Below are 17,105 nucleotides of genomic sequence, written 5' to 3'. Positions count from 1 at the left end.
TTTATACCGTATATTGTAAGTTGCCTCAAAGTTTTGTGATGAGTTGGGATATAAATATCTAAAGTTAAATAAAGTTATGCACACATTCAGAGTTATCTTTGACAGCTGTTATTGAAGATACTGTCTCAGCCTTCTTGCTGGGACTTACAGTAGTGATTACTGCTGCGTTATATAAAGAGCATTGCCATGGCCAGAATTACCCAGAGATGACTGATAAGGTAAACAAATACCACAAGTGATAAGCAAGCAGCTTTGATGTCTTATTTGCTATCATCATTATTCCACGGTATGTGGGTGTGCCTGAATGAGTATTAACTCTTGAAAGTTCAAATACTGTATTGCATTTGACATTACTAAATCCATCTGGTTTGAGTGAATTTTAAGCATAGTATTTGAACAAAGGCTCCCTGAACCTGTCTGCAAGAAGCTTTTATCAGCACAAAAGACTCTCTTGGCTATTATGATCAGCAGTAGGGGTGAGGAGAGCTGCTCCTAGTTCCACGGCTCTCAGAAGTTCAGGGTTGTGTATGACCAAGGCCCTAACCTGTGGAATATCTCTCCTCCCCACGGATGTGCATCTGACACCTTCATTATGCATTTTTTGGCCTATGCGGAAGATGTTCCCTCTTTACCTTGGACTTTGTCTCCTGAGATTTTTTAGGATATGCACTATTCTGTTGATTGTAGTTTTACCTGATTTTAATATTGTATTCTTAAATTGTTGTAGCTTATCCTGGATGAAGAGTAGGTAAGTAGGTAAGAAATAACAACAACAACAACAACAACAACCTGATTTTAAAATGTTGATTCTATTCTATTACATCTACAACAGTTAAGTATTGTTAATTTTGTAGTTTAAAAAGCCCCAAAAATGCATCCTTGCCAACAATTTATTCTCCATTTAGGAAAGAATAGTAATATATGTTTACTTGTGTAAGCTCTACTAATACTAGATTTTCATTGCCATGCTCCAACCAGAAAAGCCAATGATCAAGGTGTCTCCCCTGCCAGGTAAGTATGCAGTAACAGCAGCCAGAATCTTGTTGGCCCAGAAATGGAAGCAAGAGGAAATACAGACGATAGAAGAATAGAGGCTGAAATTGACAGACTATGCGGAATTGGATAAATTAACTGGGAAAATCAGATATACCAAAGACCAAAAGTTCATCAAAGACTGGGGAAAGTTTGTAGATTATCTGAAAAACATATGTTGCATGAACACAATGCTAGTGGGATTTCAAGAGGCACTGTAAAAACAGAGAAGTATTGTTAATATGAAATAGGGGGAGCAGGGAAGTATAACGGCAATACGAAAGAAGGGAATGTGTAACTAAAGTTATAATTACGGATGATTGTCAGAGACGCTGAAGGAAGTTCAAAACAGAGATAATTTGTAGTATTTTGGATAAAAATGTATAACTGTATGGAAAATCAATAAAATTTATTTAAAAAAACAACAACTAATGATCAGGGATTATGGGTGCTGTAGTCCAGTAACAACTAAAGGGTAGCTGTTTTCTACCCCGTTAGAAGGTAGAAACAGCTGAAAAACAGCCTCTGGTCTTCCTGGTCAGAAGAAGCTGTAAATTTATCCCCATTGGTAGATTTACTTTATCTAAGTGTAGAGAAAATACAACAAATATATTTATTACTTTACTCAAAGCATTCTTACTCTGCTCTGCAGTCAATAAAAAGCTCCCAGACCAGCTCACATATATTTATATAACTAGAAATTAAAGATTAAATATATGTGAGCTGCTGTTTATTTTGTATCTACAGCTGAAGCTTAAACTTGGCCTCTGAACTCCCAAGAATATAAGAGTTACAGCATTTAATGATATTCTTAACAGTTAACATTTGAACAGTTCTGAAGCTAGGCAACCTGTTCCATTTTAGCTGACACAAACCATTAGTGGTTGTTGTTTTAACGCAGAGTTCATTGTTATTTTCCTTAAGTACTCAGAGTTTGTTTGCACTTCTGGTATTGTCTCAGCAAAGACAATAGCATTTTGGACCAGGAATGTCAGTGTTAGCTCAAAGCAAGAAATCATTAAGGAATGCAAATCTACTTCTCTGAAGTAAGAAAAATCTTACATTTTCTTCTAAAGAAATGCAGATGGAGTTGCCCCAAGAGCAACTGAATCAACACCCCCCACAGTTCAACAAGAGTAATCTCAAATTGTGTGTAAAACTATGGCTAGGCTATCTATCTTTATTAGGCCTGTACATGGATTTTTTCCTTACGGATCAACACAACCACCTTTCCTTTCTGTTTCACAAATTATTTAATCTAAGACATCTAAAGGGAAGTTTTTAATGTTTAATGCTGTATTGTTTTTGGCACTCAATTGGGGGCCACCCAGAATGGCTGCGGAAGCTCAGCCGGATGGGCGGGGTATAAATAAATAATAATAATAATTATAAATTATTATCTGAAAAATTGCCCCTCCCCCTTTCCCCTAAATGCAAAATATCTACAACAACAATGTATCTCACTAAATGGAACCGAACTTTGAAAAAGACAATTAATTGAAAGTGGAGAGTGTAGATGCGCTTTTCTCTGTTTACCTGTTTGTTTTGCAACACAAAAAAGTTTAATAAAAACTATATTAAGAAATGTATCTTTTAAAAAAATTATTGCTTAAAACCTATTGAAGTTGATGGGACGTAGTTTGATTTGAATCCCAGTGGCCTGAGGAGTATGCTACAGTACTGGAGTGAACTTTTGCTAGATCTCAAACAATGTAACCGACAGTAGATGTTTATTACCTATTTTGTCCAATATAACTGACTGATGGCAACATGCTTACATTCACCAGGGGGAAACACATTTATACTATCTATGGTTACATTGAATGCATGTACACCATCTAGACCAGTGGTTCCAAATTGGTTGTTCATGGACCCCTGGAAGTCTGCATAACCCTCTCAGGGGGTCTGAACCACCATTCACATAACAAAAACTACAACAGAGATAGCGAAATTTTCAAAAGTAGGGGGTCCATGGCTTGACTTTTGAAAAATGGGGGGGTTGCAGTACTTAGCTAATTGTGAACCACTGAACTAGACCAACCATGATATCCAGAATGTAAGGTTAAGGGCTCTAAGGTCCTCGCTGTCATTAACAAACATCTTTTGAAAAGACAAGCATTGGTCCTTGAATGTTTACATTTGTTGGTCGACTTTAAAGGCATGGAATATAGAATTTAAAATGAACTTGTAAGCAACTGAATAATTAAACTTCCACATGGTTACAGTTACCGTTATATAGCCATGTCCATTGTCAAATACCTTGAATTTTACTACTGGTATCTATACTGATTTTATAATTTGTTCTTGTTTTAAAGGATTCCTCCGCCTTTTTGGATATTGCTTTGCCATCCCTAACATAAAACAACTAATAGATTCTATAATAAATGTATTCAAATGGGAATTATTATTATTTTAAACACTTTACAATACACAACGTACTTGAACTTTGCCACTTATTTCATGGGGACTTGATACACAAACATAAATCTGCGCAGGGATGATGAAATGAAGTAGCACCTTATGTAAATTTCAAGGGGTCACCAATTCAATCTATGACTCTTTGCCTCCAGTGTGGAGCACTGAAATACTAAATCCCTCAGTGCATTCTGCAAACATGACTGTTACTTCCCCAAGGCTTGCGAGAACACACTGGAAAAGTTTGCTGAACACTTCAGTAATGCAAAGCAACATGTTAATGATAAAGCAAAATGATAAAGACATTAAGAATGAACAAATTGCTAAAATATTTCTGTCTTTCCAAAAAAAGTCAGTGACTGTTTTTTAGCCAATGAGAGACTGCATTCTACAATCACCTCATCTAAAATAAAATAAAAACCTCACAGAACTCATATGCTGAAAGGAAAGGAGTTTGGCCAACACAGCTGTGAAAATAAAACAAAAGCACCGATGCTGTGTAAAGCAAAGATTGCATCCCTTTCTCCATTCCCCACTCCTCTTTTCTTAACACTAACAATTAACATCCCCTCTGTGGGGTACAGACCTGTTATTGTGCTGCTTTAAGATAAGGCATAAGAAATTACCCACCAAGATCTGCATAAGAATTGCAATTCACAGTCTCTTCCACTTTTAACTTCACAGCAGCTGATCAGATATTAAATACCCGGCTACCTAATTGGTGCTGAAATTAAGGTGTCAGCTCTCACACAGTGCAGAAAAATGGCAGTTTACAACCAAACAACTTGACTGGTATTATTTGTGCTTGACACATATCCTGGATGCTCTGTTAAGGACACTAATCATGAAACCAGCAGCTATTAAGGTGATGGGAAACTGAACAAAGGTGTGTGGGTAAGGGGAAAAAACAGCATTCGCCCACATTTTATTGCAGCACTCCAGAAAGTCACAAACTAAGGCAGCCTTGGTTATAAAGAAGCTGTCCATAGATATTAATTTCATTTATAATTTTATAGGAATATTACAAATGCTCACTATAGCCTATTAAAGTCTTCTTGTTAAAGCATTTCCCAGCTTTAATATAAAACTTTGGATTTAAATAGCAATACATTCCTTGGAAACTGATTTGCTCCACCTGCAGATCCTGCCACCTCACCTTGCCTCATGGGCAGGCTGGCCCTGCTGCTATGGGCACTAAAATACCCTCAAGTAATACAACATTAACTGTCACAATTATTGCTTGCAATTCAAAGTCGTATGAATTACAAAAAGATCAAAACATTTTACATCTACTTTACATACAGCTCATTCAGACTGAATGGAAAGCCATGGACATGTAACTGAGCACAGAATCACAGCTGCATACATTAAATTAATGCAATTCAGAGTTTTGTGGCAACTTGAAGACTAAGAAAATTATTATGTGAGATGGAAATCCTATATCTATTTACTCAGGAGGAAGCCTGTTGAACTTAGTAGAACTTTGAAGTAGACATTTACATAATTGCATTGCTAACTCCAAGACGACACACAACTCTGTTGCTTTTGCTGTAACAGACTAATATGGCTATCCTTTGGGAAAATGTTATACATTAATGCTATCATAACTGCCTATGTGTAGCCTTTTGCAAAAGAAACATTCTAATTCAAGTTAAGTCTTAGATAAGTAACGCTTAAACCAACCATCAGTAGTGCAAGACCCTTCTGGGGCAGGTTTTTGTGAATATGGGATTGGTGGGCTATTGGAATCAGACATGTCTTCATCCTCCTCATCTTCTTCCATTTCATTAATTATTTGGCTAGTAGAAAAATCCAAAATTCCATTCTGGGTGTAACGTTGAATCAATTCTTTGTCCAGCTCCTCCACTTTTGGTTTAATGTCTAGAAAGCATTATTTAAAAAAAGACAAGAGGCCTGCATTTAAGTGACGGTAGGAGAAGATATTTAGGCAGTTATTTTCAATGAAAAATATGCAGCGTTTTATCTAGGATAAGAAGGGCAACTAAAATATGCCATACTTGCTTGGTTACCTTCCGGCAAAATAGGCTGCTCAGGGTCAAGATACAGCTGAGAGAAGATGGGGCGAGGAACCACACTATTGCATCTTAGAGAGGCCTCTATCGAGTTGTGCAGGGCTTCTTCAAAACGGGCAGATTTCAGTTGCCCTGCATACGAATTCCCCATCTTCTGAAAAACAAATTTAAAGGGTTGGGAAGAGAGATTTAGGGTTAAATATGCAGACACACACCGCAGAATTACAGGAAACAAGAAGTGATGAATGAACAAATGTTTTGCATAGTGCACACATGAAGGATAAAATATTAGCAGTGGCAAAGAAAACCATAAAAACAACATAATGGAAAGCACGGACTGTTCTTGTTTTTGTTCAAGTCTGCCAATCTGCCTTTCACTGATAGAGTTCTTCCTGTCACTGAAAAGTGCTGCAATATATCGGCTTGTACATCAGTCTCCATGTAAAAAGGAAAAGAAAAGAAAACTGCCATTTCCAATTTCACCTGGGGGAGAGGGAGTGTTCAGCAAAAGATCAAGGCCAGCTTTTATTTATTTATTTGTTTGCTTGTTTATTTATTTAATGTATTTACAGTGGTGCCTCGCAAGACGAAAAGAATCCGTTCCGCGAGTCTCTTCGTCTTGCGTTTTTTTCGTCTTGCGAAACAAGCCCATTAGCGGCTTAGTGGGCTTAGCGGATCAGCTGATAAGCGGTTTAGCGGCTCAGCTGTTAAGCGGCTTAGCAGCTTAGGATCAGCTGATAAGCGGCTTAGCGGCTTGGAAAAAAGGGGGGGACCCCGCAGGAACTCGCAAGACATTTTCGTCTTGCGAAGCAAGCCCATAGGAAATTCGTTTTGCGAAGCACCTCCAAAACGGAAAACCCTTTCGTCTAGCGGGTTTTCCGTTTTGCGAGGCATTCGTCTTGCGGGGCACCACTGTATATCCCGCCCTTCTCTCAAAGTGGGATTCAACCTTTAGAAACATAATTATAGAATACAAAGTAACAAAAACCAAATAAGTTAAGAACAGTTAAAACGCAACGACACACACTTTTAAAACCAGCATCCAAACACAGTTTGCCCTGATAGCAGCTCAGTGGTCAACAACACCTGCCCCTTCGTTTCCAAAGGGAAAACTATTCCTGTCTGAATAGGAAGCTTATACAGTAGATATATTCAAGGTTAAATAGTGAAAACAATGTATTTCAGGAACACTTCTTGTTTTATTATTTTCTACCCTTCCATAACCTAACAAAACTTGATTAGAATTCTGTTTTGACAGGAATGGCTTGCTATGCAAAAGGAAGCGCTGCAGAAATATCTGTGAGAGAGAGGTTAATCAGGTGATGTGTCTGGCAAAGTGCAAGCTATAGGTCCTGTTTAATTCTCCATCCTCCCTTATGTGCCCAAGCAGGAGGTGCTCTTGCCTCCCTCCTTATGAAGTAGAAAGAAATGCGAAAGAGAAAGAAATGAGTGGAGGAAGGTGAAGATGTCAAATATGCCAGGAACTATGAAGCACGTCCCTAGGATAGATTATCAAACAACTCCCAGTGCAGAGCCAATTTCTAGAGCCAATATCTTAACCCAGAGATCTGTATTTTTTGAAGTTCCTCCCCATTAATATTACCTGACTGACTTTGAAAATACGCGCAATAAGGGTACGCGCAATGTCTTGCAAAGTCTAAGCACAGAAGCCAGCAAAATTGTGCTTGCAGAGTTCTTACTGTTTTGAATCAGAGGCAATCAGTGAATTAGAATGAAATACATAGATAGTGGCCTAAAACTGATTCCTGCACTGCTCTAATTATCATCTAAACTTAGGAAAATTGGTGTTAAGGCATTGGCTTGCTAGTAATTCTGGATATGATCATGATAATTTAGTTTATTTTAACAGAAGTGCTACAAGCACCTGCTTAACTTGAAAATTTTAAAATACCGTATTTTTCGCCCTATAAGACGCACTTTTTCCCCTCCAAAAATGAAGGGGAAATGTGGGTGCGTCTTATGGGGCGAATGCAGACTCCTTGGCTTCAGCGATAGCAACACGAAGCCTCCGAAGCCTGCGCTCCGGAGGCTTTGCGTTGCTTCCGCTGAAGCCAGGAGAGTCTGCTGTTTGAGGCTGGCGGTGGGGAAAGCAGCGCTTCCCCCATCGCCAGCCCCAGAGGATGGGGGGCAGCAGGAAGGCGCGCGACGCCTTGCTGCTACTCTCCAACCCGGGTTTGAGGCTGGCGGTGGGGAAAGCAGCGCTTCCCCCATCGCCAGCCCCAGAGGATGGGGGGCAGCAGGAAGGCGCGCGACGCCTTGCCGCTGCTCTCCAACCCGGGTTTGAGGCTGGCGGTGGGGAAAGCAGCGCTTCCCCCATCGCCAGCCCCAGAGGATGGGGGGCAGCAGGAAGGCGCGCGACGCCTTGCCGCTGCTCTCCAACCCGGGTTTGAGGCTGGCGGTGGGGAAAGCAGCGCTTCCCCCATCGCCAGCCCCAGAGGATGGGGGGCAGCAGGAAGGCGCGCGACGCCTTGCCGCTGCTCTCCAACCCGGGTTTGAGGCTGGCGGTGGGGAAAGCAGCGCTTCCCCCATCGCCAGCCCCAGAGGATGGGGGGCAGCAGGAAGGCGCGCGACGCCTTGCCGCTGCTCTCCAACCCGGGTTTGAGGCTGGCGGTGGGGAAAGCAGCGCTTCCCCCATCGCCAGCCCCAGAGGATGGGGGGCAGCAGGAAGGCGCGCGACGCCTTGCCGCTGCTCTCCAACCCGGGTTTGAGGCTGGCGGTGGGGAAAGCAGCGCTTCCCCCATCGCCAGCCCCAGAGGATGGGGGGCAGCAGGAAGGCGCGCGACGCCTTGCCGCTGCTCTCCAACCCGGGTTTGAGGCTGGCGGTGGGGAAAGCAGCGCTTCCCCCATCGCCAGCCCCAGAGGATGGGGGGCAGCAGGAAGGCGCGCGACGCCTTGCCGCTGCTCTCCAACCCTCCTTTGGGCTTTTGCGGGAGATGGGGAAATTCCCCCACCTCCCGCAAAAGCAGGCAAAAGCCGTGCGCTCTTTAAAGGGGCTCCCCGGCTTTTCTAGGAGGTGGGGGAATTCCCCACCTCCTAGAAAAGCCTGCAGGAGCCGTGCACCCTTTAAAGAGCAAGCGGCTCTTGGGGGCTTTTCCCCAAGGAGGGAGAAGGGACTGACTGGCCGAATCAGTCCCTTCTCCCTCCTAGTCGAAAAGCCCGCAGGAGTCAAGTGGGGCTCCTGTGGGCTTTTGCGGGAGGTGGGGGAATTCCGCCACCTCCCGCAAAAGCAGGGAGAAGGTCTTGGAGTAGCGCACAGGCTGCGTGCAGCCTGTCCGCTGCTCCCAGAGCTGCGGGGGGGAAATCATATTTTTTTCCTTGATTTCCCCCCCTGAAAACTATGTGCGTCCTATGGGCCGGTGCGTCTTATAGGGCGAAAAATACGGTAACTTTGTTTAGGCTGGCTTTTCTGCCCAAATTGCCATTATTAAACATTCAGCAACTTTGGAACAGGAATGCTTCTGCTGTTTTTCAAAGATCTAAGTGGAATGCAAACTGTTAATGTTTTGGCTACAACTGTATCAGGTTGATAAGAAAAGACTAAATTTAAACCCAAGGAATTTTTTTAACTATACATATCATACTTTCACGGTACTAAGGAAACAACATGAATTATGGATTTCGATGTGTATACAGTATATACACACATAAAGGAATTATGCAATAATTTATGCAATAACTTGTACCTTTAGCCTTCCACTAAAAAGTTCAGTGAAGGCTTCGGCTTTACAAAACAACTTGCTTTGCATTTCTAAATAGCCAACTTTGAAGATAGGATCTCCTGCACCTCCTATGATAATTAATAGGTAAAGCCTAGTAAGTTTTCACAATGTTACTAGAGACGACAGCATACTGAAAATAATTTATTAGCATGTGATTCATCTACTGAAATATACTATACGTATTCCAGCAAAATACTGTAACTGTAAACCTCAGGCAGGTTTTTCCCCCAAGTGCTCTGCTAGACTGCCATGGCAAGACCCATTTGTTTTAATCAGACACAGGATTATTAGATAACATGGGTGGGTCATTTTTTCACTCCCAGCAGATTTACAGTAGGTTAGCCTTTGTCTTCAGTGTAACAGAAAGTACAGTTCTTATCATGTACAACAATAATCTTGCATCCAGCTTAATGCAACTGTGATCAGAATTTACGAGGATTTTCTATGCCTTGTGAAAACCAATAAACCTTCCAGATCCACCTGCCTGGCATCTACACCTGAAGAATTAGTTCTTCCCCAGCTTCCCAGATCCTACATGATTCCCACATGCTTCTCCCACACCATTTAAGCTCTAACTTGAGGCTCAATCCTTCCATTAGGCAAACTGAGGCCCAAGCTTCAGGCTGTGTGAGTGTCTGGAATGCCCTGTTCTGAGGGAAACACACACACACAAACACACACACGGTCCTCACCACCAACACTGCAACATAATGGCCACATTCACAGAAAACACTGAAAGCTCTATGATGCTACTTTAAACAGTATTGGCTTCCCCCAAAGAATTCTGGGAGTTGTAGTTTGTTAAGGGTGCTGAGAGTTGTTAGGAGGCCCCTATTCCCTTCACAAAGCTACAATTTTTAAGAGTTCCCTGTCATGAAGGATTGATTGTTAAAATATTACGGGAAGGGTAGCTCTGGAAGGGGAATAGGGGTCTCCTAACAACTCTCAGCACCCTGAAACTACTATTCCCATAATTCTTTGGGGAAAGCTATCACTGTTTAAAGTGGTATCACAATGCTTTAAAAGTACAGTGTGAATGTGGACAGTGCAAGTTGGGTTCTGCCTGCTTGTGAAGCAGCAGCAAAGGAGACAACAAGCTAAAATGTAAGCCAAGGAAGAAAAAGAGGAGTGCCACAACTGCTACCACCACAGCAGTTATTCTGAGGAGGGGGAACAGAGTTCAGGGCAATAAAAAGCAGTGGGGGGTGGCAGCAGATTGGACAGCAGTTCAGGGGGTGCAATGTATTGCAGTCATCCTGAATGTATGCAACTGAGCTTGCATCACACAGAGATCCACCACCTTTCAGAAACCCCAGTGAACCCTACTTTGCAGAGAGTATGAAACCTTTACCAATAAAAACAAAAGAACCATTTTACTGATTCACATCATAGGTCCCTCTAACCCAGATATCCATCTCCAGCATTATCCAGACAGAAGGCTCTGGGGAGTTCTCTAGCAGGTCATAATCATATTAGTCTTGCTTGTCCTCAGGAGCTGATACTCAGTGGGATAGCGACTCTCAACATAAATGTTCAATTTTTTTTAGATTACATGCTGATAACTCAATAAAGCTCTTCACAATGCTTCTGTTTAACCACTTTATAAAAAAAAAAACCTGTAATGTGCCAGCTTCTGGTAACAAATTTTGAAAATTACTTTTTCGATTTAGTGATTTAGAAGATTTACAAACTGCATTTAAGAGCAACTATCCTCATGGAGTAAACTTTAATATGGTATTAAATAAAAAATTAGACACATTAAAATACCATCCTACAGTACAAGAAAAATAAATGATAAAATGACCCATAGTAAAAGACCTAATCAAACCAGCATAATATAATTTTAAAACAGCTAACACTTAAAAGGGCTTACTCTTGATAGTTCCACAACCTTCAGAAGAGTGGGGAATAGCAGCCAAGAGAGGGCATTCTCTGTGACTGTCCCTAAGTTGTGGAACTCCCTCCCCAGATGTCTGGCATCTTCACTGCACAGCTTTCACCATATGCTGAAGTCGCCCCTCCTTACCCTGGGCCTTTGTTTGAGGACAGTGGTGTCCAAACCTTTTTCAAAAAGGGCCAGATTTGATGAAGTGAACATGCGTGAGGGCCAACCATTTTGCCTGATGTTCTTTGAACCATTAAAATTAAATGCAAGTTAAATGCAAATTAAATTAAATGCAAATTAAATTAAGATGGGGGGGGGGAAATCCAGGAAGCTGAAATATGTCAGGAACATTGTAAAGTACATTACATATTAGTGGTAATAAAGGTTGTCTGTCAACCTTTAAGTTCAAAAAATATGAACAGGAACATAACACCAAGTTGGCACAAACCTCTTGATGAGGGTAGTAAACAAACCAGCAAAAAAAGGTTAAAGGAAGTGTTTGTGTGTATATGTTTGTCTCCCCCTTTTTCTTCCCTCTCTCCATTGCTGGGGGAAAGACAGTATATATGTGTCTGTATGTGCATGTTATAGTTTGCAACACACTGTATTAAGCTCAGTTTGGGTACCCCTGTCCTAGACACATTAGGAGCCAATTATGCAGAAGGTTCATTGACCTGAAATCTGCTTTGCTACAATACACTGTGAATGTGGGCTCAACATGTCTACAACCATGGATAAAAGGCAGTTCTTCTTTTAATTAAAAAGCTTTATACTGAAACTTCACTTCATGTTTGTTGTGGCATAGATGGGTGTGTGGCCACCCCAGTTAGTGCTTCTCAGGGCACAAGGCTCTATACTGGCACAGAGCCTTTTTAATTTGCATACTAATGATCTAGTGCCAGCTCTTATAGTAGTTGCTCCTCCTAAAATTGCATCTAAACATGCTCATCATGCAGTCTTGCTCTCAAGGACGTGGCTTGGCCTGAAAAGGCTGTTGCAAGACATTTCAACTTCTTGCATTAGCAAACAGTGTTTCAACAACTATGATAAAACTAAAAAAAATGAACTCCTCCAAAAGGAATTTGGTTTATAAATTGGTTTTTAAATAAAACGAGATCAAGCAAATTAAAATTGTTAAAAGCCACAGGTTTTAGTTCCACAGGCTCCAGGATGTCGTAAATATGTTTTAGTTTGTGGAGAGGAATGTTGTGCTATGCCGGGCTACTCTGGAGTCACCCCTTGCCCACCTCCCTCCATCCGTGGCTGCTCACCATGGGCCTGGGCTGCTCCCACTGCTGTCTGGGGAGCACAGCACAATGAGCAAGGAGCAAGCAAGCACTGGCCTGGTGGCCATTCAGCGAGGGGGCAGGGCTCAGTGCAGCCTGGCCTGGAGACTGAAGGACGGGCCTGGCCTCAGGAATGTACCCTTGAGAGTACAAGGAAGGCAGACAAAGCCCTCTGCCCAGCCGGCATGGAGCCTCTGTGGTCGCTGACCTCTGCTGGGGTCGTAGCCATGGCAGGAAGGCCAGGCCAGGCTCTGGGTCCAAAGACGCCCAGTGGCAGGCAGGCAAGGGCCGAGATGGGGGCCGCCAGGACACGCCTGTGTGGCGATGGGAGCAGCCTCCTGACAGGCTGTTCTGCCACCTCCACCAGGGCAGAGCAGGGGTCCCTGGGGGAGCGAGCACCTGCATAGGGGTGCTTGGTTGCGCCCCCTCAGAATTTTTGCCCAGGGCCACGGCTCCCCTGCCCTCCACGCTACACCACTTAGTAGATAAGAAACTTACTTCACAAAGAGAATAAAGCAGACAATTCAATGGCTATTCCCTAAGACCAGGAATGGGATGCTTCAGGCCTTCAGACGTTGGGCCATGTTGGCCAGAGTTTATGGAAGTTATAGTCCAACAACATCTGGAGAGCCACATGTTCCCCCATCCTTGCTCTAGATGATGGGAAATGATTATTTTCCTTAGACTCACACATACCCTTGCACTATACAAAACTGTAGCCAATTTATTATAATAAACTGATCATGTAACTGCACGTGCATAGTGATTAATTACTCCATAGGCTGCTCTATCAATTATGTAACTATTTTTGCAAACATATCCTCCTTACATGTACAAACATGTAGCACTCATAACCTAGTTTTCCATTAGTCTAGAATGAAGTCTAGAATGAGATCGTCCTTCTACAACATTTGATAATTATTTGTTGCACAGAAATTTTAAAGTCGTGGAAGTCATGCTTAATTTAATTCATGTAATCTTCTTCTTATTTACCTCAGTTATGGAAAACTCTTAGTTATTCACAGAAATCGCAGGCAAATCAGTGCTGCTCTATCATCAACATAGGGATTTCTGGCTTACATGCTGTAGCCGTTTTGTAATGTAGTAAAGACGGGCGCAGGTGGCACTGAGGTCTAAACAACAGAGCCTAGGGCTTGCCGAACAGAAGGTCAGCGGTTCGAATCCCCGCAACGGGGTGAGCTTCCATTGTTCGGTCCCTGCTCCTGCCAACCTAGCAGTTCAAAGGCATTTTCAAAAGCAAAGTGCAAGTAGATAAATAGGAACCGCTCCAGGGGGAAGGTAAATGGCATTTCCGTGTGCTGCTCTGGTTTGCCAGAAGCGGTTTAGTCATGCTGGCCACATGACCCGGAAGCTGTACACCAGCTCCCTCAGCCAGTAAAGCGAGATAAGCACTGCAACCTCAGAGTCGTCTGTGACTGGTCCTAACGGCCAGGGGTCCCTTTACCTTTAAAGACTGACCATTTGCATTGAGCAGTGCCTTACTCTTGCATGTCAAATAATGAAGTCAACTTACCATACTTTAACTTACTAATTGAATTTATTGGGGCTTTACCACAAAGGCCCTAGTAAACAGAGGGCTAGGAAAAGTCCTAGGCCCATTTCAAAATGAATTTTCACTGGGGGGTAGGGGAACTCAAAAGGACATTTTAAAATCATGCAAAAAAAAGAAGGCATTTTTAATCTTCAATTAAAAATAATGAAACACATATTTATACAGGATTGCAGCCTGAATTGGTTAAAGGTGCTAACAAGGGACCTCATAAATTTCCAGGCGTATGAGAAAAGTTTATCCCATTCTCCTAGGCTTGACAAGATCAGAGGAGCTGCAGGGGTTTCCCAGTTTCTCTCCATATGCTCAAGTAGAACAAAGGAAAGAATGGAACAACTCTATATCTTAGGTTAAAGGGAGACACGAAACAGAGGAAGGATGTTCCCTCTTATTTATCTCATTGAAATATTTATAGGCTGTCTTTCACATAAAATAATAAGTGGTTTGCAACATAACATCAATATAAGTGACAAAAGATACTAAAAATATATGAATAACAAAAATACCATGGCTAGCCAAAATTCCTAATAGAGGCAGCACTAAAAATCAGTGTTCCAGAGTTCCATTGTCACAACTTCTTTAGATAACCATGCTTTGTGCAACCAAATGCATGTATCTTTTAATTTTCTCTCATCTGCCTCCAGCACCAAAATAAAACCCACCAGAAACTGCTGGTTTTAAAACCACCACTCCCTTATTATCTGAATGTTAATATTTTCCAATGCAACTGAGCACTTGTGCAAAACGACAAGCAAGGCACAGGATTTATTTGGCTGCTATAGGTGGTGAACGTGACAGGCAAATAGTTTGATTCCAGATAAAGCTGTCGTTCTCATTGATGAGCACATTTCAACATTTCGGGGCAAATGTCAGTAACTTAACTCCCTTGCCTTCTTCTTGGTCTTAGCAGTCTTCACTTATATACTGTACATACAAAAGCTTAGTTGTAAATTGAAGAAAAAATGGCTATTTGTCGGTCCAAGTGCAGCACTCTGAGGAAAACAGCATTTTCCTTTTAGAAATGCAAGCTCTTCCTTTCAACATCTACTCAATGAGCACAATCTAGCCATAGCCAGTTCCATTCATTTCAACTGAGAGAAGCAAGCATATTCTCAACTCTCCCACCCATTGAACTCAATTGAGTTTAAAGGGCTTAATTAATCTGGACTGCAGAGTGTCCCAAGTCGTTATGAGAAAGAGGGAAAAACCAACTTGAAAGTAAAACTTTAGGAAGCGAAAGTGAATGTCCTTCAATTCTGTAATCATGCTTTCCATTCCTACATCGACTGCACTACCACAGCTGCAAACATTTGAGAAGGATTATCCTTTAATTTAGACAAAAGCAAGCATTCCTTAGGTAAATCAGCACTTCTTTTTTTCCACCATCAGACCCATAAAACCTTTTCACGACACAGATTTCAAGAGAACCCTTTAAGGTTTTAGGATGTCTCCCCTTTTACTAAGTAACAAAATACACCCTATGGTGTCTCATTGACCCCACTCAGCTGTCCTTTGACCTCTTCAATTGTTGTAACCTAACTTCAGGGGCCACAGAACTTGCCTCCCATATCCAAAAAGGCTAATGTTGCTTCCTCCTAGCACCTGGTGAAACAAAATGCAGGGAGCCTTTCTCCCCACCCCCCAGCCCACACTACAGCTACTATGCTCCAGATGTTCCCATCTAAAATCTTTCTGAGAGTTGGCTTGCTGTCTGTGTGGTAACCAAGAAGCAACAATTAAGACCTGGACTATGGCAATGACCCTCTTGTTCATTTGGGCCTGAATACTGTGTTGGGCCTCCTGCCCCTAAGGATACAACAGGTCATAAAACAGGAATAGATCTTTGGCCTCTTGGAAATACTAGGGTATTTAAGTACAAGAAACAATAGGAGTCCAATGTTCCATATAAACGAAGTCAAGCCTCTTCAACTGACCCGTAGCAAGGAAAAGGTCAGTGGATTCCTCTTTATTTTCCTTCCACATATTAAAATATCAATCACATAATTTCCCTTCCGTTTCTTTTACCCAGCTCCCCATTTTACATATTTTATATTTCTGAGAGAGCAGAACATAAATCTTGTTTTCATTATATATTTGGCTGAAAGAACCCACAGCTTATGGATTATATCATGAATTTCTAGATAGAAGGAACAAGTGGTGATCTCTATCACAGAATCTCCCATCCTCTTAATACACTAAAAAAGCCTACCAATGTAGCGTTTGCAGTTGAAAGAATATGTCTGATTTCAATTTGCAAAAATGCACAGTTACAGTTTTCAAATACCATGCCAACTGTTTTTAATTCTTTTCTAGAGTAGACTAGACATAAGTAAACCAAATGGAACTTAAACTAGATAGGAGAGCAGTGCTTCTACTCAAAAAGCTTGCTGACTCAGGCTCAGCCCATTCTGCGTGGAGTTGCACTCACCTTGAAGAAGCAGGTTATTTCAGGACAAAGCTATAGTGTTGGATGCTAAGGGAGTGGTAGTGTTTTTGTCCCACTTCAGCTGATGTGCCAACTATGCCCATTACTGGGGATGGCAGGCCCAGTCATGGTCTTACAAGACCTGGCTGCAGCAAGATTGGATTACCGGAATGTGTTTTACATAGGGTTGCCTCTGAAAACTGTAGGTGGTACAAAAGATGGTGGCTGAACTGTTGATGGAGACTATCTTTTCAGAGCAAATCAAGTGCACTGGCTGTCAGTTTGTTCCCAGGCCTGGTTCAAAGGACTGGAACATATATCTTATTTTATTCTTGTAAATCAATTTGGGGCACCTCTAGCTGCATGAAGAGATCTATAAACACAATGGGCTGTACAACTAAGTTTTACTCAGAGCAGCTGCACAACCCAAGTTAGTCATGTTTATTAATTTTAATGAGACTACTCTGAGTAGGCCTAGAATTGGGCAAAATCTAATCTTCCCTAAACTCAGCTTGACACTTTTAAACAAATACCTTTGGACTTGTATAGAAGAGCAGGCCTGTATGTTCCTGCCCAGATTCTGAGAGCATCAGGATATGCCCTCTTAGCTGTCCAGCTCCCATCTGAAGCACAGGGGGGCATATTTGAGGGCAGCACTCAAATTGTAGAACTTGATTTTACTCTAATGCTCCCTCATTTATGGCACCTCTCTACGCTGA

The 17,105-nt window shown here is 42.0% G+C and overlaps 1 protein-coding gene across 16 annotated transcripts in view; it reads right to left on the bottom strand.

Moving 5' to 3' along the window:
• GREB1L (GREB1 like retinoic acid receptor coactivator) overlaps positions 1 to 17,105 on the bottom strand; it is a 161,918-nt gene that overhangs the window by 64,832 nt on the left and 79,981 nt on the right. For 10 of the 16 annotated variants that reach the window (XM_081205733.1, XM_081205725.1, XM_081205737.1 and 7 more), the window contains 2 exons: positions 5,466 to 5,634; positions 5,131 to 5,328 (listed from right to left, as the gene is read on the bottom strand). In XM_081205733.1, the coding sequence (XP_081061859.1) occupies positions 5,131 to 5,328; positions 5,466 to 5,631 (364 nt within the window). In that variant the 5' untranslated portion in view covers positions 5,632 to 5,634. The remainder of the gene's footprint in view (positions 1 to 5,130; positions 5,329 to 5,465; positions 5,635 to 17,105) is intronic. The other 6 variants (XM_081205738.1, XM_081205728.1, XM_081205727.1 and 3 more) reach the window with 3 other exon arrangements.

Source organism: Podarcis bocagei (assembly GCF_964188305.1).
Source record: "Podarcis bocagei genome assembly, chromosome: 8".
Classification (NCBI taxonomy): domain Eukaryota; kingdom Metazoa; phylum Chordata; class Lepidosauria; order Squamata; family Lacertidae; genus Podarcis; species Podarcis bocagei.
This window is presented reverse-complemented; position numbering and strand designations above follow the sequence as displayed.